Raw genomic sequence first — 27,946 nt, forward strand, 5'->3', positions numbered from 1 at the left:
GACAAGCCGTGTTCTTTCCGGTCTCACAGTGAGTAACTTCGGCTAACTTGACACCTCGGACTTCATCCTCCGAGGCCACCTGCTTGCTCTGCGATACCCGAGGAAGAACAGCGCACTCCGGCTTCCTCTCTCTGCCCGTTCAGCCGGAGGCAGCACCGGGACTTGGAGGTAGGATGTTCAGCGTTACATGTTGATCTTGTAATAACAGAAACCGAATATATAAAAGCTGATTTGGCATCGATTTGTTTTTTTTAGGGATGATCAGCTTCACGCTCGAGCTGTAACCGGGTCTCAATAGGTCCCGATCTTTTGTTTATAGAGCGTGAGGCACCAGACTCCATTCTGAAAATCCATCAGTTTATATTTATCATACTCTCTACACAGAGCGGTTCAACATTTTGACACAAACAACAGTTTTTCCTGACAGTCATCCCACTGGCGTTCATTCGGCTTCGATGCAACAAACAAACGAGTCCTGTAAACTGGACCTACACAGCGAGATCTGCAATAAAGTGGACACTTTGACCCGGTTGTGTGTTTGTGTTCATCACAGTGCAACTCTTAAAATGCAACTAGTTGATGTCGGATTGTAAGGCATACAGTGGACTTCTTGCCTTTTAGTGCATGAGAGGTTTTATCTATTTATTTTTGTAAAAAAAAGTATTAAACTTCAGAGTCTAATCTAGTCCTGAAGGAGGAAAACAGCTGAATGTGCTGTTTTAAAGATAATTATTCCCATGAGTTGCACAAGAGCTTTCTTATCTGAAGAATCCAGTAACTGCAGCTCTTTTGAAAGAGTTCCCAGACATCTGGAACACATTTTTTTTTTCATAAACTAAGTGTTACACCATAGTGTGAAAGAACAGCTGGAGATCTGGTAACTTGAGGTAACTTAACGCTCCAGGTTTCGAATCTTCACACCATCCTCACATTTTCATGTGCTTGGTTGTGTTTCAGGTTTGTGTGGAAGCAGGAACACAGGATGGAGGTCATGTCAGAGTGTGTATGAGCCATGGCGTCCACGCTGTCCCAGTGGCTACGTGGTGTTCGTGGCAAACTGCTGCGGCGTTACGAGCACCGGCCTTTTGTGTGGTGTCTGTCTGGTCTGTACGGCTGCAGGTGGAGGCGCTCTGAGAGGATCAGAGCTCAGCCGGGAGACTGTTGCTGCAACAAGGTGAGAAAAACAACTTCCTGTCCAGGTGATGAGGTCTGTATCAGACCTGTGTGGAGTCACTGCTACATGACTTGTCGGCAGAGAGCATCAGAATTTCTAAGTTTTGTTCAGGAGAGGATGGACGGCTCCTCTTCCCGGTTTTGTTTGAATAACAATGTCTGTGTGACAATACCATTAAAAAAACCTGTCAACTACTGACGCCTCATACTTTACATAATGTTGTGTCAACATGCAAATGAAAAGCAAACAGGTGCAACTCTCCAAGGGCTTTCTATTTTTATCTTACCAAGAAGCTGGATTCTCATGAGATTTGTACACACAAATGCATCTCGCCTGGCATCAGGTTCTAAACCCACAGATGATCATCTATGGACCAATCAGAGCCCTGTGTTGAAGTACTGCCAGCAGTTACAGGCGTGTTACAGCTGTGATGACAGCCTGTCCCTTCTCTATTTAGAGGACAGTGTTTGATGTAAAAGTACTTGTAGCTTGTATTGTCTCTCCAACAAGAATGTTGACAGCAGTAGTTTGGGGCAGCAGTGGTATAGCAGGGTTGTCCAATAACCAGAAGGTTGGTGGTTCGATCCCAACTCCTCCTTAAGTCATTGTTGTGTGTCCTTGGGCAAGACACTTTACCCTAGCCTGTGGCACGCCACATTGTATGTGCATCATTGTATGACACAACTTCCCTCTGGGATTACTAAAGTATCTAAAAAAAGTTTCTAAAAAATAGACAGAGCATGGAGTCCCTGCAGTTGGATGATGATACAAGTTCAAGGTTTTTGTGTGTGTACATCTTATCTCTGAAGAAGTGGATGTTTGGATCAGTCCCCAGAACTCTTATCAGTCTTAAACAATGAAGGTTTTTGTACTCTGTTTGAACCTCAAGTCTTATTCGAATTGTATCAAAATAAACATTAAACACACTAGGGTTGCATGAGGACATTACAGCTTCACCAAGTTAGCTCAGCTTTCAGCGTAGGTAGGTACTAAGGATAGGTCAGAGGACATTATCACTGATTTTTGTTGATAAATTTGTGGTTGTGAAATCACTTTATGCTTTTTTTTTTACAATCACTGTTAAGCCACTAATAATCTTTCCTCTTCCTCCACTGGGGGTCAACGGTCATCCTTCCACCTGCACAGAAACAGGGCTGTTAATGTACAGAGGACGACGCCTGCTGTGTGCTAAAGGGCAGAGCAACAATAAAACTTTTGTTGTTGTTTGTTGACAGTTGGAGGGAGCCAGCTTCGCTCTGCTCGTGGCAGCTTTCTGCTTAATGCTGGTCTTCCTATACTTCTGGGGACAAGCACAGAACGACTACAATGACTTTGACTGGTGGGTTTGACTAGTACCGGTCGTATTTTACAGTTAGCTGCAGTGCACGTGTAATCACTCATAACTACAGTACACAATAACCTGCTCCTCCTTCCACCTCTCTGTTCCATCCTGGTGTTTCCTCTGCTGTCACTGTTGGTCACTAACCGTCTCTCTGTCTATCTCACCTGACATCACTCTTGTGTGTGAAGGTTTAACTTTGGGAATCTGGGCTTCTGGTTTCCCTGGTCCGTAGTGCTGCTGGTCATCGCCGCAGGCTTCTTCACCTACGTCACTGTGCTCATGGTGAGCCACAAACACACCACTGAGGGTTTGAAGCAGCCTTTTATGAACAAATCTGTCCAGTCATAGTTCAGTAAAATGTAGAAATTCTGCCCAGTTTTTCATCCTTTCTTATCAGTTTTATTTCTCTGTGCAGCTGCTGGCTGTGTGTTTGCTGTCAGAAGGCCAGAAGCTCTTTTTACACTGGAGTCACAAGGTACTGCTGCACTGTACTGCACCTATTTTTGATGGATTATTTTCTCAGAGGCATCGAACGTGCTCTAACACAAGATGCTGCACCCGCACTAACACTTTACACTAACCTATTGGACACTCTTTAACACTAACTGGAATTAGTGCTGCTTCTTTTTCTCAGGTTGGGATCCTGGTGAGCTTGATCTTCTCCATCGTTGCCACGGCCGTGCTGTCTGACCTGTGGAGTAAAGAATGGACCACGCTGCTGCTCTCCTTCCAGGTGAGTCTCGTCTGTCCTGCTGTCTGCTTGGTTTCCTCTGCTGCTCTGTCGGATCTTACCAGACATGTTTGTGTTCCTAACCAGGTAACGGCACCGTTCTTACATGTGGGCGGAGTCTTGCTCATGTCGTTGCTGGCTTGGCCGATAGCTTTGCACTTTTTTCGCATGAACAGCAGAGGTGAGGTGTCACCCAGCACCCAAAAACTGTTCAGGGTTTGATTTCTGTGACTTTTCCTCCTGTTTTCTTTGTGCAGTACGGCAGGGTCTGATCTTGGGAGTGTACCTGACCGTCCTGTTTGCCTTGTACTTGGTGCCACTTGGGTTATACTCCCCCTGCATCAAAGAAGAGGGGACCCTGGGCCCTGCACCGGCCCTTATTGCCCACAGAGGAGCACCTATGGTGAGAACACTGTTAAAATGACAACCACAGTCTTTAGTTCGGTTGTCTTTTCAGAAGTCTTACCATCATTGTTTCAGTGAGAGTTCTGACAGTAGCAGGAAGGAAATATGTGTCTGTAAGCTGTGGGCCCTCTGCTCACATCCTTCCTATACTGTCAAAATATTTACACACACAGAAGAACTGAGTGCAGCTGGATGTTTCTGTGTGTGAATGTACTGATGGTGTGTTCATGATTGCTCTGCAGCTGGCTCCAGAAAACACACTGATGTCTTTTGAGAAGGCGGTGGAAGCTGGGAGCGATGGTCTGGAGACGGATGTCACAATCAGGTCTGTCAATGAGGTGTGTGTAGTAAGAACTGGCCCTGAATGAAACTCACACTTCCATATCTGCTGTCCTGTCATGGCTACAGTTTGGACGGCGTGCCCTTCCTGATGCATGACCGCACTCTGCAACGGACCACCAACGTCCATGAGGTTTTCCCAAACCGGACCAACACCCCGGCTGCCATGTTCACCTGGACAGAGCTGGAGAGCCTGAATGCTGGGACCTGGTTCTTCTCTGTGAGATCAAACATACTTTTTTTTTTTTTAGACTAAAATCACTGATACTGGCGGCTGTTTGTTCAGTCTGACCAGTGCACACATTATTTTCTCATCATTATTCCATCAGCTAGCAGGTGAGGAACATGTTGGCCACCATGTTACATCACAGTGTTAATTAGTTATTGATGGTCGCCTCTTGCAGCACAATCCGTTTGGTACAGTTGGCTCTCTGGGAGCGCAGGACCGCCAGCGGGCAGAAAACCAGTCGGTCTGTAGGCTGCAGGATTTCCTCCAGCTGGCAGCTCACACACACAAACTGGTGATCTTTGACCTCTACCGTCCGCCCAGAGGTCACCCGTTCAGAGACACCTGGATCCAACGCACGCTGGAGGTCATCCAGAACGAGTCGGCAATTCAGTCATCACAGGTGGGGCGGGCGTTGGGGTACAAAGTACAGACTCCTGCAGAGGTTTCTTTTCACTTCATTTGTTTTTATGTGTGTGTGTGTGTGCCATCAGGTGCTGTGGCTGCCGTCAGATCTTCGCTCTCTGGTCCATGACCTTGACCCTGATCTACAGCAGACTTCAGGCAGTCAGCTCCCACTAGAGGAGCTGAAGAGTAAACACATCGTCAAACTCAACCTGCACTACAGCTCCATGTCTGCGGAGCTCATCAGGTCCCACTGAGCATCACGTGAAGCCAGTAAATGTTTGTTTTTCTTGGTATGAAGTCGGTGTAATGTCCGCTTCTCTTGTGTGCAGTGAGTATGCTGCGGCAAACATCACCACAAACCTGTATGTGATCAGCCAGTCGTGGCTCTACTCTTTGGCCTGGTGCACCGGAGCCCACTCAGTCACCACCAACGCCCCGCAGATCCTCAGCACTGTGAGGGCTCCTCTTTTCCTCATGGTAAGCTCCAGTGCAACCACAGCTGCACCAATACTCCACCTTCTACACTCCCTCTCTGTATTTAGTCTCTAATAAGAAGACATTAAAGGCTCTGACAAGTTATTTATCATTTTAGTTATGCAGTAACACTTACTCTGCTGCACTAACATAGCCTGACTGGTGTTTTGTTTCACCATGCTGAGGTGTAAATGTATATATAAATAACATATTCACCTCTGTGCTCTGCTCTCAGAGTCCAGATGTTTATAACCTGATGTGGATTCTCACTGATCTGCTGTCCGTCGTTCTGATCCTCACCATCTTCTTCTTTCACTGGTGATTCACACACACACAGACACACTTACTTTTTTGTTAATAGGACTCTTCTCCTGTATTCTAATGTATGTGGGGTTTGTTTTAGGTGGAGAGAGCAAAGACTGTCTTTCTGCTCGGGCAGCAAAATGACACAGGACAATGGAACTTACAGCAAATTTAAAACAGGTGACAATTTATAATAAGACTATGGAGACTTCACATTGTGATCCTGAGCACCACCTGTTGTTAGAATTTAAAATGTGTTGCAGTATTGTTTAATTGAACAGCTGCTGTATTGCTTCTGTTGTTATAACTTTAAATGTTTGTGGGATTTTTTTCAGAGATGAGTGATATCTGGTCAGTTTCCAGCGCTAACTCTCAAAAGGAGACGACGCCCAACCTGTCAACCGTCACTGTGCACTAACGCCTGCCGCTGCAACTGTGAGCCGCACACTGCCAACCTGTAAGACGCCTTGAAACTGAAGCTTTATCTGCACAGAAATCAAATTTACCTCTTAGGGTGAGAGATTTACCTCAAAATTAATATGCTTAGCATAAAGACTGGAAACAGACAACAACAAAAATCATGTACCAGCATCTCTGGGGTCATATGTGACAGTATTAACCTGTGGCCTGTTCTTCATATGTTATTTATTCAGTTTAAGAGCACAGCTCGATTTGCTAATCGTGTTAAAAAGGCTAATTGATGATTAGAAAACCTTTGTGCAATTATGTCAGCACAGCTGAAATGGTTTTGCTGATCAGAGAAGCTATAGAACTGGCCTGGTGACTCCAAACTTTTGAACGGTAGTGTATGTTTATATAATGCAAAACAATGTCTGAGCAGTTTGAATTAATCATTATTTCATAAATTCTAAAAAAACATTTGAATTGTATGTTTTTTTTAAGTGAATGAAACATAAAAAAAATAATAAAAGGAACTGAGATGGAACAATTTTATAATCCTAAATAATAAAAAAAGGCCTATTGTCTCTATGATCAAAGTATTGATCAGTTCGGTCCGATCATGTTTTACACTGAACATACAGCATCCTTTAGGAAGTGTCTGTGACCACTCTCATTCATCCGGGCCATGTTATATTCGAGAATTTATAATCATCACAGAGGTCCAAAGCACATAAAATGTGAATGACTTCTGGAATGGATGAAGCCACAGGGGCGTGGTGGTGAAACATCTTTAGAAAAATATGCTGAGAGTCCGGTTACCTCAGTGTTAAACTGTTGAATATTCTCCAGGAAGGTTTAAAACTTCAATAGACATATGAAGAACAGGCCACATATTTTACATTCCTCTATTTAATGCTCAATAATGACTTGGCACATGTATAATTCAATGTATAAACAGACATTTCTTTTTTTAAATAAAATATAAAAAAACCGAATGTTTTGTTTGCTCTTCATTTCCCAGATGGAAGGTGGGGTTGGAAGATATTAGATATTACTCCTGTTGTCCTGCTGTGTCAACAAACCATTATGATGGGATATAAAATCCGTAAATCTTTACTTACATGTCTCGGGTCGTGCAGCACTGGTCCTCTGGCTCCTGAAATCTCTCGACAGAGAGGCGACCCTCTGTGTGCTCTTTGCAAAAAGTCATTTATTCACTGCTACATAAAGACGTATTCGCATCATGGGTAAAACAAAGTCTCCATCACAAACATTATCCAAAAAAAGTATCATGATTATCACTCCGTGTTTAGAAATCAATCCTAATTGTGCATATATTTAGAAAAAAAACAGGATAAAATCAAGCACGCGTCCATGTGGAGACGCTCTGAAACCTCCAGTTTTAAAGCCGCCTCCGGTGTGAACCCAGCGTCTGTCCTCAGCCTTAAAATGCATCTCTGAGGGTTTTTAGCCGTTTTCTATTCTTGTTGTTACTATGATAAATACCGGAACCAGACTCTCTCCTTTGTTCTAATTTCTACGACACTTCAACCACAACACTGATTCCTCGACATCTGATTTGTTTGTAGAAGTCTGAATATTGTGCTGTGATTTTTTTTACTGTGACGAGCTTTTAGTGCAACATACCTCACTGCTAACATAACGTGGTGTAGTGGTGCTGTGCAGCGTGACGTGTGGTGTTTCGGGACATTTAAAGGCAAAAGGTGAGTTTTAAGACCGATACACAATAACATAAAAACGTTGGCATTACAGCGTCACAGTTAACCAGCAGAGTGTGTGGGTGCGGCCCTGGTGGCTCACTTGATGTTGCCCCGGGAGGTTCGCTGTTTGGTCATCGTTGTCAGCATCTGGCTGATGTAAGAGGTCAGGAGGTCGTCCATTTTGTAGCCCTGAAGGATGGAGAGATATTGATGATTGATTACTGGGATGTGTGGCTCTGTTTTTAACGAGGCTCCCTTTTTCCCCCATGTGATTTTAAAACATTACGACCCAGAGATATAGCGGTTCTTTAATGCTGGCCAACCATCTACAGGGACGGGTGTGTTTGTTTGGCTGTTGACTTCAGACATAAGGAATTGTTTTAGGGTGTGTAGCACTGATTTGTTGGATGTGTGATGGTAAAAAAATTCCTGGATGTCTCTTTTCTGCATCACACATGTGATTACGCCACAGATGAGGCCGAGTTTTGACATTTTTTAGAGGAAAAAGACGAAACAGAAACTTGTTTTTACAGTGGTAATAATTCTCTTTCATTCTGCATTCAGCAAGTTTACATTCACTGTAATAATCATGGCACTATTCTGAATTTGATGCATAGAGATGTACTGTGCATAGTATTAGGGATGCATATATAATCTTCATAACTGAAGCTGCTGCTCTGCTTTTATCTTGAAAACTCAATATCCAGACTCACCAGTGAGGTCTCACAGAGCAGCTTACTGCCTCTGACCAGGTTTCCGATGGTGATGTGGAAGTACGTGTTGCCGCTGCTCCAGTTGGAGATCTTAGTGAAGAGGTGAGTGGTGAGGATGTCCTGCAGGAATTTTAACAATTAGGATCCAATAGGAGAATTATAAACCATGTCTGCACCATTTAAACTAATAATTGGGACTCACTTTAGTTTTGGGATCAATCAGGCTGACTCCATGTTTGTTGATTGCTATCAGTAGGGTTTCTGGGTAATTTGGATCAGTTGTTTGCTGCAGACATAATGCAGAGAGTGTGTAGATAATTCACATATCACTTGATTCTATAAAATAATTACGTCTGTATTTACCTTGACTTCAAAGAAGGCAGAACCAAACGTGGGCCACTTGTAAATGATTTTCAGGAAGGAGAGTTTGGCATCTTCTCGAGTCTTCCCTGAATGTTTATTGAAGAGCGTCATGATGGACTGAGAGACAAAAACAGGAACATTAACTCCTTCATTGCTACATCTAAACCAGACCTTCTTCAGTTATTTGGTGCTGTTTAAGTGTGCTCACCCTCTTCCAGTCATCAGGAGACAGAAGTCTCATCTGGTCCTGAGGGACGAGCTCCTTCAGGATCTTGGAGATGTTGTGGAAGTGGGATTTGTCCTCCTCAAACTTCACCCTGTAGATAAGCGCCGCCAGCTGGTGCACCTCCTCCCTTGAACACTTGTGGTAGCCACGCAGATACTTTGGCAGCTCCTGCAGAGAGGTTGTGATCAGATGATGCAGTGGATACGACAGTTTTTGTCTGTGTTCGTGCTGTTTAGTTTGAATCTTGTGCTTCTCAGTGATACTCACTTGGTAGTAATGGAAGACGGAGTCGGCCATGGTGTCTTTCCCCGGCACAGTATTGGTCCACAGCTTCTTCATGAAGAACACCTGATAGGTCAGTGAAGGCACTACACCTGCACACAGATGTGATGAGATTAACAAAGAAGAATAAACAAGGCCAAAAAACAGATTTAAAGATGAACTTTACCATCTTTCCCATGTCTGGCTTTTTTGATCCAGTCGGTCAGGTGCCTCACAAAGTCAAAGAAGAAGTCGCCATCCGGCACACTGATGACCTGGAAAACCAGTGAAAAATTCAATCTGCAGCATTTGATTTTGTGGTAATAAGGTTTAAACAGGAGGTAAACAAGGTTTTATATTTAGGATTTATTGATTTAATTGTCACCTTGTCAGTGATCTTGACAAAAAGACTGAAGCCGTCAGAGGATTTGAGCAGAAGACGTCCAGAGATGTTGTGGCAGAAATCTTTGGCCTTTGTGCTCGACTCCACTTCGAACACCTAAGAGCACAATATATTTTCAGACACACATGTATTATGGATTAAATTAATTCAATTAAATAAACATCCACTGACCTCGTCTGAGTCATCAGGAAAGTAAACCTTGTGGAAGATCTGTGTGGTTTTGTGCTGGATGGCCTCCACCTCCACCAGGTGAGGGGGGTACTTCCTTGATCCGTTCCTACCAAAGAGAGCAGAGGAGAGGAGAGATGAAGCCTGCTGTGGAATAAACAGAGTAGAAGAAGAGGGATGAAGAGGTGCCTGTGTTACCGTAAGGCTTTCTGTAGACGCTGCATACAGTCTGGAGCCAGCGGGTAGTGTTTCTTAGCCTGGAGGAACTTCTGGACGTGAGGCAGCAGGATGTTACTGGGAGGAAACAAACCAGTGCAGAGCCACAGCAGCTCCCAGCCCTTCTCCTCACTGTATCTGAACACACACACACACACACACAGCAGGGTGAGCAGCAGTCAAACTAATGGAGTTACTTGTATGTTTCACACTTACTTAATGTGATTATCTGTAAGCTGTTTGAGAATCTGACAGAAGATTTCGTCTTTGAGCGGCTCAGCCTTCAGCGCTCCTTCAAATATCTGGTCGGTGAGCTCGTTGACAGATCGGACTCGTTTGGATGGGTAGTCGCCCATATACTTCATCACAGGTGGAGACAGTTAAGGACACCAACAGCTCCTACTTTTTAAATATTTTTGAGTCAATCCTGTGAAAGCATCATTTAAAGCTCAACCCAGCCGATTAATTACAAATAATAATAATAATAAAGAAAATCACACCCTTCAACAAAGGATATCGATGAAGGCCAGGCAGGCCTCCTGTGAGAGTTCATCGTGAGCCAGGACTTTCTTCAGCAGCGGCTGTTTGAGTGGCTCCCTGGTGCAGCTCCACAGACGCTCCTTGCCCCTGGCTTTAGAGATCATGACCCTGCTCAGAGTGCTCTTAGGAGGAGGTCTGAAGTAGTCGTAGGAGAACTCCTCCAGTGTGTAGGCCTTAGCTCTGTCCTGGTCTGAGAGGTTCATCTGAGACAAATTGATGGACTCTCTCCTCTGATCAGGAGTCATAGTCACCAGAGCCTGAGACAAATGGAAACAAAGCAGAAGACTTGAAGGATAAAATCATCACTATTTTAACCTAATTACTGATTCTGTCTCCACTCACCACAATGTCATACTGCGGCCTGGTGATAGTGGGCAGCACATAGACACAGTCAGCAGGGAAGTCCCCTCTCTGTTTGGTCCTGTCATTAATCCCGTGAGCCCAGCCAGAGTTCATCACATGCTCTCCATCATGATCATCCAGAATGATCAGATCCCCCTTAGAAAAACTCAGGAAGGTGGAGTCTACACCTGCTGCCATTCAGAGGTGATAGAAAATAAAAAGGTTCATGTTCCATTCTATAAAAGTAGGATTTCCTTTCTAACATTCATTAATCTCACCAGGGTTCAGACAGTCTAGCAGTCCCACCACATACTTGGACTTCTTCCTTAGACCCTCCAGGAAGGTGACCACCAGGTCCCGGATGTCCTCTGCATTGTTGGAGGTGAAGGTGTACTCGTCTCCTTTGATGGTGGCCAGGGTGAAACTCTGGCCCTGGAGTTTACCTCCTCTGCAACATGAAGTCTTACTTTAACATCGTGCAAGAAAAGACCGAAGTGATTGAAGTAACTTCAACCCATAAGAGCAACAAATCACCAGAGAGGAAACACAAGAAGCCACCGAAGGTCTTTCAAAGCCAGCAGGTAGCAGTTAGCATATTAGCAGACCACAAGATCAGTAGAATGTATGAACACAACAACAACATATGTGCATAAAAGCCATACCACAAACTATTAGCAAACTGTTCACACAGTAGCTTCTCACTGCCACTACTTCCTCACAGGACACTGATTGGTTGACACCACCCATGGTTTGATCACAGACACTCATAGAACCTGGCACTCATTTGGTGTTGTGTTGTGTGTCAGTACTGTACCTGCTGCTGGACACAGCAGTGATCTCTGGGAAAGAAAGCTCCAGCAGGACCTGCTCCTGTTCATCCACAAAGTAAACCCCAGTCCAGTTCACCGCCACGATGACATCATTCTTGGGCAGACTGGGTCCTGTGAACAGACAGAATCCTGCTGATGATACAAACTTTAAAAACAGCCACAAGACAGATGATGACTGCGTAGCCTTTTTACTTTACCTGAGAATTTGAAGGCCTCGTAAAAACGAGAGAAGAGTAAAGGCCACTTTAAACGAGCAAAATCCACCACATCCTCCTTCACCCTCTGCGTGTTCAACCTCCTTTTCATCTGAAGTCCCTGCACAGTGAGTTACAGTTAATACACATTTGCAAAAGGAGTCAGCTTTGTGCTGCTTCAGCGGCAGACCTACCTTTTTGTGGGCGTTGATGATGAGCTGCACCCACTTCTCTGCAGTCTTGGTGGAGGTGATTTCTCTGTCGGGGATGTATGATGGGATGAGGCTGAGCAGGCGGTCCTGCAGGACCTCTGAGCCATAATCCACAAAGTACTGCTGAGAGGCCAGCTCTGCCAAATCCTCCTCCTTCAAGACAGACAAGACCAACCTCTGAAACTGTGATCAACTTCAGCTACACTTCAAATTTCACATTTTATATGCTGTGCTGCTCACCCTCTCACATCGGTACTCTCCAAATTTCACCCCTCGGACAATCTGCTGGTAAACCAGGTTTGTGGCAACGTAATCATCGGCCGGGTTGTGCCAGGGAGTGAAGATCTCCTTCCTGAAAAACAGCCTCCAGGGGGCGTTTCTCTCCTGAGCGCCCTGCTCTTTCGCATACTGCTCGCACTGTGAGACAGCATCCATGACGTGGTCGTTGCCGCTGCCCAGAGACGACACCTGAAATATTTTGACAATTATATCCAAAAATACAAAAAATGTATGTTTCTTTTTAATGAGACATGATGCCAGCTGAATACGGTGTTACCTTGTCAAACAGAGCGATGTACAGTGAGAAGCCGAAGCGATCTCTCAGGTTGATCTTGTCTGCCAGCGCGTTGCACAGCTCACTGGCTGTGGTGGCAGAGTCCGCCAGGAGGGTTTTTGTAGTGCCGTCCATGAAGGTTACTGGCAGCATGATGGGCTTCTTAGACTTTGTGGCCTGGAGGCGAAACAAATAAAGTTTGAACAATTCTCAAAATGTTCTTGTTCTATTTCTCCTGCCTCTAAAATGACTTATTCTTAGTAAGTCATGTTTGATACCTGCAGTTCCAACCAAGATGGCGGCTGCGTCCGTGTTCGGTTGACAAATGTCCTTCTCAATCGTTCTTCACAGTATGGAGCATAACCAGGAGGACCATTGATCAAAAATGTCCGTAAATACTGACAACAGAGAGAGAAACGTGAACACGAGGAGAAAAGTTTCATTGAGTCACTCAAAGCCTGAAGCTCTGGTGCTGAAGTGGCACAAATGAGATGTGAAATTCTCACTTTGACAAACTTTTCAGAGGGGGCAAAGCAGCCGACGCAGAGCGACAGCAGGATCCACCCGCGGGCGTGGCTGCTTTTGGATGGGTTCTGAGACAGCTGTTTGCAGATCTGACAGTAGATCTCATCCCTGAGATGAAAATAAACAGCTCAACCAAACCAAACATACGTCTAAGACACAGATTAGACGCTTCCTATTATTTTTAGCGCCACATTTGAGCATTTTAAAAACGTTGAGAACATGAGGCTGCTTGCAGGTCACCTGAGGGCGGGCCGTAAGATGCCGTTGCCGATGATAAAGTGGAGTTTCTCCAGGTTGGAGGTGGGTCTCTCCTCCAGCATGCTGTTCCCCTGGAGGCCATAGTCCCCCTCAGTCAACCGCCTGGTGACCTGCCACAGACATAAAGAGCAAAATTCAGCATCATGTAGAACTGTGCTAAAAACAAGTTTGTTGGTGTGAGTCTCACCTCCTCAGTGATCTTAGATTTCCTCTTCAGGGTGAGAGACACAAGTTTATGTCGGACACTGTTCCTCTTCTGTCCGTCTATGGAACTGTTCTGTGGACACAAAGGTTTTGTACATTGGTACGGCTCCTCACAGACCTGAAACTCAGTAATGATTAGCACAAAGATCGTCATCTTCTCACCTCTCCTTCCACCTGCAGCTCCTGCAGCTCTCTCTTGTAGGTCCTTTTGCCAAGCGTTTCATAGATCTTGGTCATGACAGGGATCTTTTCGCTGCCGTCATTGAGCACCAGCTGGCATTTTGGTTCCGGGAGGTCCCCCATGAACCTCAACACGGTGATCCACACTGCTAATGCAGCCTGAGGACAGGAGAGGAAAAGGTTAAGCTGTTTATTTACAGTTACATCTACCTAAGACTTCTCATCCCCATCAGCTCAGCACTCATTACGGATATTAATCTTCAGAATCTATAAACACTCAGGGATGAAGAGGGCTTTTAGAGGCCAAGGTCAATCTCACCAGCTGGTCTCCTTCATCCTCATGGAAAAGCAGAGGTTGTTTCAGTGGTCGTCTGATGTAAGTGTAGGTGGAAACTCCCTGGAAGTATGTCGCTGCAAACTTGGAGAACTTGTACTCAGACAGATCCTCCTCTTCATCCTCAGGCAACGGCAAAGCTTCGGTTACCAACTCCTCTTCAGCTTCCTCACCGTGAGGCATTTTTTCCAGGTCCTGAAGGCAAACATTCATGTGAGATCGTTTTAGACATGTTTTAAACAACAACAACAAGCATAAAAACATACTTCAAATCCAGCTGGCGCTTGTCCGTCCTGGTTGGGCAACGGCCCGGAGTTCCCCAGGAATCCAAACATACGGTCGACCATGTCTGAGTGGTCGACTGGCTGCTCTTTCTCCCTCTCCATCTGCTCCAGCAGCTCCTTTTTCCTCTTCGCCTCCTCCTTTTCCTCGCGCTCCCTCTCCTCCTGCTGCTGGGCCAGTTGGACAAGCCGCTCCTGGTGTTTCCTCTCGGCCTCTGCCTTGGCCCGCCGAGCCGTCATCTGGTTTCGCAGCTGCTCCTCCTCGGCCAAGCGCTGGCGCTCTGCTTCGAGGCGATGCTGCAGCTGTGAAGGGAGGAAAAAGAGGAAACAGAGGGACAAGGGTTCACAGAGGCAGGAGGGTGATACACTGATTAATTAATTGATTATCTTTTTCAGTTAGCAGAGGAGGAGAAGGGAAATATTACAGCAAACGAAAATATTGAACTTAATTGAAAGTACAGTTTCCTATTTGTAGGGACTTAGTGTAAACACTACAGAGGAATATATCTAAGCTTCTACACTGTAACAAGAAATACCAATAAAAAACTATGCAAAGTTTGAAGTCATGACGCTCTGACTGACACATATACACATATATATCTGACAACATGTAAAGAGTAGCAGCCTCTGGTCCATTCAGGTCCGCCGACATCCTCTTCTTATAGTCTTCATTGTGAGACCACTGGAAGGGGAAACTTCTCTGAAAGCTAAACTTTCAATAACAAACTCAGATTAAGCAAAAAATTTACAAATGAATAATAATTTATTCACCAGTCATTCAGAACATAAGAGAGAGTATGTATGTGATACTAAAAGGCATTTTTCATGGAAAAAAATAAAAATAAAAGCTCACAAATAGAAACAGACATGCATTCTAAACAAATGTATTTAAAATGTATCAAAAAAAGGTTTTAAGGAGACATATTTTAGGCCTGAAGTGTTCAAAAAAGTACACAAATATGCAAAATATACACACACACACACAAAACGACATAGTCAATCCCTCGATAAAGAACAGCTAGGACAGCAGACAAAATAAAAGATCTGCTTGGTATTTAAGGGTGGCTTCAGGGTGTCGTTACTGCATTGATACAAGTAGATAGATTGATTATGTCTGGACACCGCAGGTCTCCAGGTTGGAGATCTGATTTGAGGAATAACTTGACTGGAATCTGAACATGGAAACATTGTAAAATAAAAACGAGGAACTGGAAATGATTTTAATGATTTTATCCTATCTGAAAATATTTCCGTTCCATATTTATATAAAGAATACATTCCTATGCAGGATTTTGCTGCTACGACTGGTGTCCCTTTTTTAGTTGCAACTATTTTTATTTTAAATTTTGTATTTTATATGAACCCAAAACTGCAGTTAAAGCAAACATGTGTTCACATTGATGGCACTCTATTGGTCTTGTGGTCAGCTTATCTATCATAGCTTAGCATGAAGACGAGACGAGAGTTATTTGGTTTCTTTTTTAAAAATGTCTTTCATAATGTAACAAAATCACAATATGTCATTGTTTTACTGTGTTTTGATTAAACTAACCATGAGGTGGATTTTCTTATTCTTAGCAGTTTCCAGTGTTCATGTCAAGCTTAGATGCTGGCTGTGGGAGTTGCCTCTAACGATGGCATTACATAAATTAATATAAATAAGGCATCACAGTTCCCTCTTTGCCCTCTGTGTTTGGCTTCTGCTCTCAGCTCCAGTATTCACGTCTTTCTGGCACAGCAACATGATTAAAGTAGCAGTAGTAAATGTAATAACTGTTTACCTCTGCCCTGAGCCTCTGGCAGAGGCGCCTGGCTATCATTCCCCTGGTGTAGGCCTGGATGGTCAACACGGCACGGAGACGCCGCCAAAATGTCTGCCGGATGAGGAATCCGCGGCAACGGGCCTGCATGAGAGTAACGCGACGGCGAGTCATCTTGTAGCTTTTGTAGTATTTTCTTGAGCGGTAGACCGCCTGGAGGCGCAGGAACCCCAACTGCATCTGGAGGATGGAATGTGGTTATTTTAACAATATTTTGGGTTCTTAACGAGTTTATATGAGGAACTAAGGAAATAACATCAGTGTGGCATTATGACACTGAGCTTGTGCGTCATATAGGGAATGAAGAATAGATAAAGAAAAGTAAAAATAGTTTTAAAGCAAATATCCATTAATTTTTTTCTATATAGCAAAAGGACTCACAGTTTGGTAATTCTTTCTGCATCGATAACCCCTCCAGATCTTCTGAATAAAAGTCACAGCACTCTTCAGTCGGAGGAAGTTTGTCCTGCAAAGAGAGAAAATGAAAAAAAAAATACCTTTGTGGACTTGGTGGCATCTGCAGATGAGGTCTGTCTTAGTCTTAGAGAGCTGCTCACCTCTCTTTAAGCCCGCGCACAGCCTTCTGGATGAGGATGACCTTGTCAGTGATGGCCGTGTCCCTCTCAATTTCCAGCTGCATGTCATGGTGGTCCTGACAGAACAACATGACACAAAAATGCAAATAAGGAAGAGGTGTTTAAATGTAGTTATTTTAAAAGTTTAATTGTGTCTTCTGTACTTTAATATAAAAACATGAAGCTATGGAAGAAACTCTTGGTTTTTGAAGAATCCCAGACAAAAACATTTTAATTAATTAATTAATTAATTAATTAATTTTTAATTAATTAACATTAATGACATCACAGTTGTCTTTGAAATTCTCTACAGGACTAACCTTTAAGAAAATCTTGGTCTTTCCAATCTGCCAGTCGTCATGTTTCCCGAGCCGGGCCAAGACGATCTGCTTGCAGGTGCCGCGCAGATCCTCCTGGAAGGACAAACAGCATAAAAAACAATGAAAAAATGGCGTCTGTGTGATGCCACTTGGCCATTCTAACACAAACTGTAACAACTGCACTGAGAAGGCAGCATAATTCAAATAATTTTGTGAGTAAGGTGAAATGATCCTTATATCTTCTCTGTAAATATCTATCTTATCTTTTTGACGAGTTTGTGCTGTGCTGACCTGAATGTGTGCGGGTTTGACACCAGGCATCAGGACTCGGTAACGTTCCACAAATTCAGCGAAGCTGTATCTGATGGGATATCCTGCCCGTCGTATCCGGATGGTCTCCATCATACCAGAGTAACGCAGCTGACGAATGCACAGCTCTCTGTCAAACAACTGAGGGACAACAGAGCACTGTGAACTGTGGTTAAGACCTACAGCAACCTCTATTGTGTTCAATGCTAGCACACACACACACACACCACAGCAGCACAACACACTCACCATAGGTTTTTTGAACTCATTGGGTTTTATGCAGCGAACGAAGAATGGCTGACACACACTGAGGGTCCTCATCAGCATCTCAAGGGAACGTTTGAACTGGCTGCTCAGAGTCGGTGAACGCTTCCTCGTCTCAACACCCTACAAACACAAACACACACACATATATATGCTGTTACACAAACACCTCTGCCATAAATTAATTAACATAATAAATGTTGCTCTCGTCACAGTTTGGAGGAATCAGGAATTCAGTTCAGTGATGATTTTGAGGTACACAATGAAAACACAGGGTGCACAAATGTTATTTCTAAATGCACACAAAGGACACAAAGATCAGAGGATGACACAAAATCTCTGATGCTTTCAGAGTGTCAGAGAGTTTTTCTTTAAATTCACTCCCATCATCAACACAATGTTTCTTCTGGTTTCTGCTACAACAACCTGTGGAATAAAAAGAATGCCTTAAGAAGCCAAGGGATGCTGCTAGTTGGATTAAATAGTAAATACACACGAGGTAGGCGCGATCACGTGTTGCTAAAGGTAGTTATTACCTTGGGAGTAGGGGTGCTGGGCTGCTGATAGCCACACAGAAACTGATGTCAGAGGAAAAGTGGAGGAAACAGAGAAGAGACAGCAGAGTGAGAGGAGGGGCGTGCCATTAGTTAAAGCCAACACCATGAGGAGAAAAGCTGAAGGGAGGCAAAAGTCAGCAGTGACCGCAACACCTTGAACAGCATAACAAAAAGAGTGTGAGGAAAAAAAACGGAGTAATCATGTATCAGGTAACATCTCATGGTATCAACGCTGGTCTCACCATGGCTACGTCAGCCTGGAAGATCTGCTTGATGAACTTGTTCTTGGATGAGTGGACGAGCTGGATGATGTCGGTGTGGAGGCTGTCTCGGTTTTTCTCCAGGAACCCTGCAGGAAGGAGGTCATTTTTTAACATTAAAACACCTGCACTGTCTCTTTGTGCTGCTGCTTTCTGCCGCAACACACGTGTTGCACTTGTATGTCGAGACAGATGGATAAAGATAGAGTAGGAGATTTCATTTTGATGCACTTTTTGTTAAATTAGTGTAACTTCTCTTTACAATCCGATAGCAACCAATTAGTTTGGCAGTTTCGCTTTAAAACGAAGAATATGAATCATCTGTGGAAGCTATAAAACACTAAAAACATCAGCCAATCCTCCGGGTGGACCCTGCGCAGAGTATTGGCTGGTTGTCACTCTCTTCCTGCTCTGCGCGCACCAGAGAGGTACGTGCATGATGGCCGAAGTCACAGACCGCAGCTCGTCTTCAGGTAATGCGCGTCCATGTGATTGGGAGGCGTGGCTTCGGGGTGAGCTCCCAGAGAAAGGGGCGTGTGTTTACTTTCGAAATCTGCCTCTCACTGAGTTTTCAAAATCTCCTACCCTACCTTTAATCTTAAAAATCAAACATAAATCTCTGATCAAAGCGAATGTACCTCTGGTCTCGTAATGCACCACACCAGCAAAGTGTTGGATCCCAAACTGGGTTTCATAGCTGTTTTTAGGAGGGATGTAGTAGGCATTGAGCTTGTGTTGTGAGTTGAGCTTATACAACATCGTAGAATCTGTTCCCTGATAAAAGAGAAATCAGTATATCAATAAAACTATTGTATTGATCAATGCGATATTTATAATCATCAGCCTTCGTACCTTTGGGAATTTGCTCTCTTCATCTATGAGTGAGATGATATTCATGGGTTTGTTGGCGATCATATCCAGTGCGTCCTGGTTGTCTGTGAACTCGATGTGTTGCCAGCTGATGTCCTCCAGGTTGTACTCCTCCTGTTCCAGTTTGAAGACGTGACGAACAAAGAACTGCTGCAGGTTCTCGTTTGCAAAGTTGATGCACAGCTGCTCAAAACTGCAGTGAAGACAGAAGTGAAAATACAAAGTCAGCAGAAATAACATCAAGACGTCTTCACAGCTTTTGTTCAAAACCACAAAACTGCTAAATGACCTGTTGACAATGAAGTTCTCGAAGCCAAAGATGTCCAGCAGCCCGATTGACTTTCTGATGATGTTAGTCTCACAGGATGGAGGCCGGTATATGGCAGCGTTGATCTTATCCACTATCCAGACAAACAGCCTGCCATAGATCCCCTGGGTGAGAAGGGTGAGGACGATAAATTATAACTTCATTCACATCTTCTGTCACGTTGTTATTTAAGTTCTGTACCTTGACGAAGGCATCCCTGACATCCAGGCCTTGCCCCACGCTGAGAGGCGTGGAGACACTTTCGCCACGTGTGATGAGAGTCCGTGTGGTCAAACACACCATGACATCTTTAGGCTCCACCTACAGGATACAGCATACAATGAGAGTGTTAGTATGACCTGTCTGTCCTTTCCCATACTATCTGTGTGTAGAGGAACATCAATCACTGATATGATAAATACTAACCTCCATCAGTGCAGCAGCAGTGACCAGGTCAGGAGATCTCACAACTACACAGGCGTCCAGGTTGTCATATGTACGAGCTGAGAGGAACAACAAAGATCATAGTTTTACCTTTCACAGGTTTAAGAGTTATGATATAACTCTATGTTTAAAGTCTCTGTTCGATGTGTTTACACACCCTCAAATCGCAGGTTGCCCATGTGCAGGATGGCAGCCAGCAGCTTGGAAATCTCCCAGTTCTCTGTCTCAGTGAACATGAGGACTTTCATGGCTGACAGGATGCTGGAGTAATCTCTCAGGTCATCACGACCATCACACTGAGTACAGTTACCCTGGAGGGTAAAGAGACAGAGGGCTTTAGGCTATTTTTTTATATTTTTATTATAACCGACAAGGCCATCACAGGAGCATCAAAAACTGCAGTTCCCCAGATGGCCACTTGGGGAGTTGATCTTCACAGACCTCTGTGTTAAAATGACCAATTTGTCATTTTTTTAGCCCCAGAGGTTGGATTTAATCCACTGAATGCTTCACGCTGTGCGACATAGTGAACGCACAGCTGTACACTCACCATGGTGAGGTAGGAGTAGTCTGTGGCAAGGCCCAGGCCCAGCTTCGCCTTCATCTCTGGAGCCATGCCCTTTAATATGCAGTAGAAGATATGGTAGTTCCTCTCATCGGGCGCCTGCAGGAGAAATAAATGTTCAGCCAATGGTATTAATTGGAACTTAATGCATTTAATCTGGGCAGAGAGGTGAAAATGGCGTCACCTGTCGACACACGCGAGACTTCTCTAGCAGGTACTGCTCTATTTTGGCTCCCTCGATGGCCCCTCGCTTGTTAAAGTGGATGTCTATGTACTTCCCAAAGCGGCTGGAGTTGTCATTACGGATTGTCTTGGCGTTGCCAAAGGCTAAATGAAGTCACAGATCAGACAGTCAGGTGACGAGGAAGAATTCAGAGCTTGATGATGCACTTGGGAGGACTTCAAGGATCTTTTATCTATCTATAAAACGTCCAGAAGTGCTCAGGAAAACCTACAGTTATGTGCAAACTTTTCCATATGCTGCTAAAGGTCATTTAGGTCTTTTTTTTTGTTCCTAACCTTCCAGTATAGGCGTGGCCTCCAGGACTTGCTGCTCTATCCAGGAGTGTTGGCCGCTGATGGCTGCCAGGAACTGCAGAATCAGTTTTGTGCTCTCAGTCTTCCCAGCTCCAGACTCACCACTGTCACAGAGAGAGACAAACGTCAAAACATTATTCAGTAACGTGACTCACATTTAAAGCTAAATTTCAACAGCTTCAAATAAAACTGTATGTGCTTCATGTATACACAGCACATGCCTGATGATGCAGCACTGGTCCTTGTTGTTTCGCTGCATGTTGAAGTAACAGTTGTCTGCTATGGCGAATATGTGAGGCGGCAATTCGCCAATCTTCTTGTTGGTGTAGAGGCGGATCTGGTCTGGAGTGTAGATGGGCAGCAGCTGGTAGGGATTTACTGCTACCAGGATGGAGCCTGTATATGTCTGCAGGAGGCCAGAGAATAAAAAAAATGATTCAAATGTTTTACAAGAAGATTCATGTGCTGTTTTTCTACATGTTAAATATGGCTGCACATCTACCTGTTTAAAGCAGATTATTTTACTCTAATTTGATTGTTGCTGTTCATTGACTGATCTGAGAGAGATCTACAGCAAGTGCAGCAGTTAAAATTAAGGTTGTAATCAGAACACGGGAGTGGTCATTAATAAAGTGAGGACGGATTAAATTATAATATATGGAAGCCAAGAGAAGCCAAGAATTCCTCAGATTAACATATGAACTTGAAGATGTCAGTACTGTTTTTCCATCAGTGAACCACCTGCTTTTATTTTACCTTTCAGATAATGGGATTAAATTATAAAGTTTCATTCTTGGCTGCTCTTAATGTCCACAGCTGTGTTAGAAATCTGTGGCATCACATTATTTTATTACTTTGCCTCACTTTTTATTTTCATACTCACCCTTCCACCACAATTAGTCTACATGGAGAGAGAGAACAAAACAACCAAAAAAAAACCATTATGAAACTAGCTCGGACACAGGCCAGGTCAGACCTGTTTGTTACAACACCTATACCCTCATTTAGACCTAAATCTATAATAGATGTGAAACTGTTTATACAATCAGACCAAGTGTTCACAGTAGGCAACTGACGAACAAATTATGAATATTTTTTTCTGTCATTAACAAGTGAAAGAGTGACGAGGGGCCATCCTGCTTTATTTATAGTGTCAAGTCCACTCCACTGCTAAAGATTAAACAGATTAACCTGATAAGACCTGAACTGGACGACCGCCCGGAGTCGCACCGTGTATGAGAATCGCAGAGTCACATCATGTGTGCTTTTCTGATAAGATCTATAGGAGATATAAAGAAGGTAACTAACGTAGATGACGCATTCATTGTAGCGGATGAGCAGGTTGCGAAGGATTCCGGCCTCGTTGAGGTCGCCCAGACGGATCATGTCCTCCACCCCATGGATGGAGGTCGGATGCATGGGCTTGATGTTGGTGGCATTCTGAGGGGAAATCCAGTGCTCCTGTGCGGGTGGAGAGGACACAACTGAAATCACACCGACTCATTTTTCTTTCCAAAATAATATCATTTGAAGGTTGGGAATTTTATGCTCAATGAGACTTCATAATCTGAGAATATGACATAATAACAAGCATCAAATACAGTGTCTGTCCTCATTACGTCAGTTTTCTTACCGTGCCTTCATCATCCAAAACCTGGATCTGTCCGGAGTCACACAATTTGACCACAGCTCCCACAGGGACATCAAACTCTCGACCCGTTTTAAGGTCCAACCACACATAGTCCCCCTGGATTAAAAAACAGGGTTAGACAAGGCATCGACGCAGGATGCAGGATGTGTCTCATGTTTAATTTATTGTGCTATTTTCTCTTGCAATCTAGTCCTTTTCCTTCAGTAATGATTTAATTATGGTCATTAGGTTAAATAACCAGGAAATGTCACAGTTAGATCACACTCTCTGTTGCCCACTTTGTCAGCTGAATGTGTGGATTTAGTCTGAAAAAAGGCTTAAATCCAAACACTTTCAGCCCACAGAGGTCATGATGTAACACAGACAGGATATGCAACACTGAATGAGGATTACATTTAATGGGGTAGGGCTAATTATCTGATATTATCTATACAATTTTAAGATAAATTCTAAATGCCTGAATTATTTGTTGTTACTGTGACTAAGATTGTAAAAAAAAAAATACAAATTAAAGTATATGAATGGAAGAGAAAACCAGCACCAAAATGAACTTCATGGTGTGTGACTATGGAGTCAGAAGGTTTCATCCTCTGTGTTATGTGACCTTTAAATGGAAATCAATCTGGAAGTTGTTTGTTGACATATTTTGTTTGCTAGTGTGACTGAAAACTGGCCTAATAAAATTAACAAAGAGGGACTTAGCAGGCAGGTTATGTGTGAAACATTCATTTCTTAGTTGTATAATGAGCTCATATTGGCTGTTATTCAGTGTTTCCTTCACTTTTATTTGCCAATTAGTTTGTAATAATTACAACTACAGTGTATACAGTGAATTTGGCCCCTGATGATGGCTCTTTAAAGGAATCCATCCTTTAGTTCAACATTCATAGTGGCACAAAAGTCACAGGATCATAACAGATGACTTTTTTAAGTTAATGAACAAATCAATTGTTTGTGCTAACCATAAATAATCATAATAGAAAACACAGTAGCACACAGCTCAGGGTTCACCCCTCCAGTCTAGACAGTAACCGTAGGGATTCTATTTTTGCTTCCACTTAACAACATCCAGATGTCTCCCCCCCTTACAATGAGATTCATAGCTGAGGCTCTGAGCTGAGATTGAAACAGCACAGATCATCGGAGTCGTGCCCTGCAGGAATCCAGAGAGGATGGGGAGGTTGGTGGCTGAATGACTGAGGATGACATTCTGCTATATTTAGTAAGCCAGGACTCGGAGCAGTGAATAAAACTTTCTATATTTTTTTCACAGAATTCTACTAAAACTACCGGTACATTTGTTTTTCTAAAAGCAGTCATGCGATCAATTATCAGCTACTGCATGTCATTTATTGTTATCTTTAATTTAGATTATAATCCCTTTCTGCTTATCTAAGTTTGACCTTTTATGATAAATTTTATTTCCAAGGACGATGTAGTGATTAATATGGAACAGGAAAATAAGTGAGTACAGTAACCTTCTGCCCTTCTTTAACTACTCTTCCACAAAAATCCACGAAAAATGTAGTGTGAACAACAACATAATAATAAGCATGTCATAATGAATGTGGGGTAACTGTAGAACTGACCAGCCTAAAAATTTAACACAACTCTCAAAAGTGTACCATAAAAAAATAAGAGCTTGACCGACCTGCTGCAGAATGACCATGGTTCAGCCTTGTGTTGATTCCAGGACATCAGAGGTCTTCATGTGTGGACTCTGCAAAAGGGGACGAGTCACAGACACCAGGTGAACATTTTAATACACATCACTTTACATAAAGAAACAACAGTTTATCAGCTTTCCATAAATGATGTCTGAACTCTGAAGACCACAAACCAAGCACAGAAGTCAGCTTCCTGGTCAGCCATGAGAACAAACAGTAGACACATTTTTATGTTTCATGTCCTACCTTGATGGTAGAAACCCTTTGCAGAGTGCTTTTAAGATAATTATCAGGGTATTTATTGTGTCTTGATCTCTTGTTCAGTTATTTTTTGTTAATAATAATGTTTAGTTTTGTTTTGTTTGCACTTTGTTTTTTGGCTTTTTGTTATTTTTTTGCTTTGTTTTGTGATCATTTAGGTTTTTAAGTAAGCTCACTTACTTAAAAACCTTTTAGGAGAGCAGCATGCTTTATATTTTGGGGTTTATCATCTGTCATATTTATTAGATGAAGTGTCTGAAAGCAGTAGAATAAGACAACGCAAACAATTTCCCCCTGCGGGATCAATAAAGTATATCCATCTATTTATCTAAAAACATTTATAAAGTTAGGTTGACCAACAACAAAAAAAGCTAAAAAGCTCAGTACAGCTGCAGAAGACTGCAGATTTAATGGTTCAACATAGGTTTTAGCCATCAGGTTAAGAAGTCTAACAAAAAAAATCTGCATTTATTTCCATACTGACAGCAACATCAGAGCAGACAACTAGTTGTTTAGTTGTTAAACTGGACACGAGGCCGGTAAAGGAAATGGGAAGCGGTGGGGGTTGCAGGGTTAAAGGGTCTGCTGGAGGCTGTTAAAGGCTTACTTGGATTCCTGGGGCTAATCCCATTGCTTAAGTAGGAGGCGTAGTTTTTGCAGTTATGACTGCTGAATCATTTTCTCCCCCCACTGAGCCGTCTCTCCTTTGTTTCCCTCATTCATACTGACGGTGATGTGCCACTGTATACAGTATGGTGGCTTTAAGTTTCTACTAAACTATTTCAACCAAACTACACAGTCCAATGTGCAGCTGTAAATACAGTGTATATTCTCAATTTAGCAAATGCAAATAAGTCACGAGTCAGCAACAGAAATATAAAGATAAACACTGTCATGGGGGAGGGGCAAAAGAATTAATGAACCATTACAAGTCCAAGGTCTAAGTGGACTAACAAATCAAACACATCTATATGATATGATTTATCTTTCTGTGAATAAAAACATCCAGAGATCCCTTTGAAAAAAACAGTTTGCAGCCAATGTACAGTTAATTTTCAGCCATCCGTGTGCAGCTGATCACAATATGTTCAGCTTATACCAAGACAGAGCCTCTAATCCAGAACCACAGGGTGCCAATCTGGCAACTGTTCCAAGCGTAGACCTATAGATCTGTATTAAACATTTACAGTGAGGACTCACAGACCCATTTAAGAAATTACTAAGACAAATGTACAAACCCTTTACTGTACTGTACACACACAGAATGACCGGAGATTTTTCAGGGTTATCTAAGTAATTCCAATGTGTTTTTTATATTTCAGTTTATACCACAAAACATAAACCTGATAGTGGTCTAGAGAAAAAATGGGGAGGTTGTCACAGTCAGTGTGGCTACTGATGACTGACTCTGATGAACACCAATATTTGGGACAGAATACATGTTGCAGAATTGTCTTCATCTGGAACAAGTTGGTGGTGTTATTGTTAGCCATATGGGTGAAAACTGGGCATTGACCGAGGAAAACAAACGACATTAGTATAACATTAGAAAAGTAGGACCTGCCGCATGCTTTCTGCCACATTAATAAAAATAAAATAAAATAATTAAAAATAATTTGTTTCTATAAGCAGTTCATAATGGGTGTTTTTATTGTTCAATGTTTTTCAATGCATCAGTAGTAAAAGTAGTTCTCACCAAGATACTGAGTCTCTTGGTTCCTTTCACAGCCCTTTGTGTCTTTTGGTTTGGACTCTACTCTGCTTTAATAACAGCAAAAAATAAGTATGATGGGACAAAAGGATGCATTTAAAGACTAAATAAAACATCCTCAAATCTTTGTCGTCATAGCTCACGAGACCCTGAGATGGCCTCGTCAGAGATTTTCATGCAACAGCCAACAGTGTTGCTGCTAATGCCCCGGTTGCTAATCTGTGTGTGTGTGTGGCCTATAATGCGTGTCTAACAATTAGGTGTACTGCACATGTATCAGTTGTGACTCACATGGCAGGGATTCAGAGGCGCAGTGACAGAGGGATGTAAAACTTTCATCATCGACGGAGAATGCCCAGGAGATTTACGTCCATGAGCTCCTTGCTTCTGTCCCTGTCTGCAAAAAAAAATGACACAAAAGAAGAAGAAGAATCTTTAATTCAGAGTGTTAATGAAGAAATCAGTGCATTAAATGACATTTTCAGGTATTTTCTTAGTATCTATTTACACGAGGAGCTGATAACTTGCTGCTATCCCACATTAACTACAGTAGTTTACCTTGGCTGCACTGTGACCAACTGTGTTTAAATAGTTCTCTGGGCTAAAGAGCTTTACTTTGAGAAGGCTTACATTCTGAATATCTATGTGAATAATTTGAGTGGTCATGTTGCATGCATTGCAGCTGCATTGAATAGTGAGCTTTTATCTGCATTCAAATACACATACATAAACAAACCGCAAAAATGTCAACATGTCACTTTGCTTGGATACACAATGTACTGCAACTTTATGCAATAAATGCAATCTGTTCAAGCCTTCTCTTGTTTTTTTTGTCCATCACTTACAGTGACAATGGAGGAGTACAGTGGAAGTATAAACAGGTGAAGGTTAGATGACATATATTTTAGAGCTCAACAGCAACACGGTGAGGTACAAACTAAGAGAAAGTGTGTATTCCTGTGTATTCATCAGGATTACTGTAAACTTACATTTCAGTTTAAAAGCCCTCTTACTAATGATTTACATATATTTTAGTAAATCATAAAGAGTGGGCTTTGAAATGATCAGATCAGTGGATCATATCTATCTGTTTAGTAAATCTTATGTTATTACATTATATTCCAGTCTTTATGCTGCTTTGATTGCTTCTGTACATATTGTGATACAAAACTTGTTACTTTGAAAAAGAGACTTTCACTCACACACACACACACACACACACACACACACACACACACACACACACACACACACACTGCTGTAACTGTATGGGCACATAATGGCTGCTTTAAGTGCTGGCACAGTAAATGAGCAGTAAGAGGCTTTGGCCTAAAGCTACAGAGCAGCAGCAGCAGCACTGTGGCCTTGCTGCAGACTAATAAACCCTCAGCTTCGACCCACATCCACCTGCCCCATTTACCTCTTCAGCACGCTTTGGTGGGGTCCCCTCTTCTTCCTTCTCCTGGTTTCTTTCTTGTCTTATCTTCTGTTAGGTGGCTCA

At 42.9% G+C, this 27,946-nt stretch overlaps 2 protein-coding genes across 3 annotated transcripts; one reads left to right on the plus strand and one right to left on the minus strand.

Moving 5' to 3' along the window:
* The first annotated feature begins 41 nt into the window (after positions 1-41).
* On the plus strand, positions 42-6,798 carry gdpd4b (glycerophosphodiester phosphodiesterase domain containing 4b). Its single transcript, XM_028421554.1, has 16 exons — positions 42-168; positions 958-1,174; positions 2,410-2,513; positions 2,705-2,798; positions 2,932-2,991; positions 3,151-3,249; positions 3,334-3,427; positions 3,504-3,649; positions 3,894-3,976; positions 4,060-4,210; positions 4,395-4,619; positions 4,711-4,868; positions 4,954-5,101; positions 5,334-5,416; positions 5,502-5,581; positions 5,737-6,798. Exons 2-16 carry the CDS (start codon positions 1,013-1,015, stop codon positions 5,817-5,819), a joined length of 1,770 nt encoding a protein of 589 aa, XP_028277355.1. The 5' UTR covers positions 42-168; positions 958-1,012; the 3' UTR covers positions 5,820-6,798.
* A 312-nt stretch (positions 6,799-7,110) lies between these two features.
* myo7ab (myosin VIIAb) lies at positions 7,111-24,475 on the minus strand. Of its 2 annotated transcripts, none has more exons than XM_028421529.1 (46): positions 24,458-24,475; positions 22,789-22,902; positions 22,464-22,616; positions 21,377-21,561; positions 21,138-21,259; positions 20,803-20,945; positions 20,604-20,717; positions 20,211-20,364; positions 20,036-20,112; positions 19,811-19,930; positions 19,592-19,734; positions 19,285-19,495; positions 19,071-19,206; positions 18,415-18,521; positions 17,601-17,738; positions 17,334-17,492; positions 17,043-17,135; positions 16,705-16,799; positions 16,529-16,613; positions 16,109-16,327; positions 14,313-14,630; positions 14,032-14,241; positions 13,695-13,871; positions 13,516-13,605; positions 13,311-13,438; positions 13,052-13,178; positions 12,824-12,943; positions 12,549-12,722; positions 12,233-12,460; positions 11,975-12,145; positions 11,784-11,901; positions 11,571-11,697; positions 11,035-11,204; positions 10,757-10,947; positions 10,392-10,671; positions 10,091-10,244; positions 9,857-10,012; positions 9,662-9,767; positions 9,473-9,586; positions 9,275-9,362; positions 9,094-9,200; positions 8,809-8,994; positions 8,607-8,717; positions 8,440-8,523; positions 8,238-8,357; positions 7,111-7,713 (listed from the first exon to the last, which is right to left on the minus strand). In XM_028421529.1, the coding sequence occupies exons 1-46, from the start codon at positions 24,473-24,475 to the stop codon at positions 7,621-7,623; spliced, it is 6,534 nt and encodes a 2,177-aa protein (XP_028277330.1). In that variant the 3' UTR covers positions 7,111-7,620. The 2 variants fall into 2 exon arrangements, with proteins under 2 accessions (XP_028277330.1, XP_028277329.1); XM_028421528.1 differs by having other exon boundaries at positions 8,601-8,717.
* Between the last annotated feature and the right edge of the window lie 3,471 nt (positions 24,476-27,946).

Source organism: Parambassis ranga, chromosome 14 (assembly GCF_900634625.1).
Source record: "Parambassis ranga chromosome 14, fParRan2.1, whole genome shotgun sequence".
NCBI lineage: Eukaryota > Metazoa > Chordata > Actinopteri > Ambassidae > Parambassis > Parambassis ranga.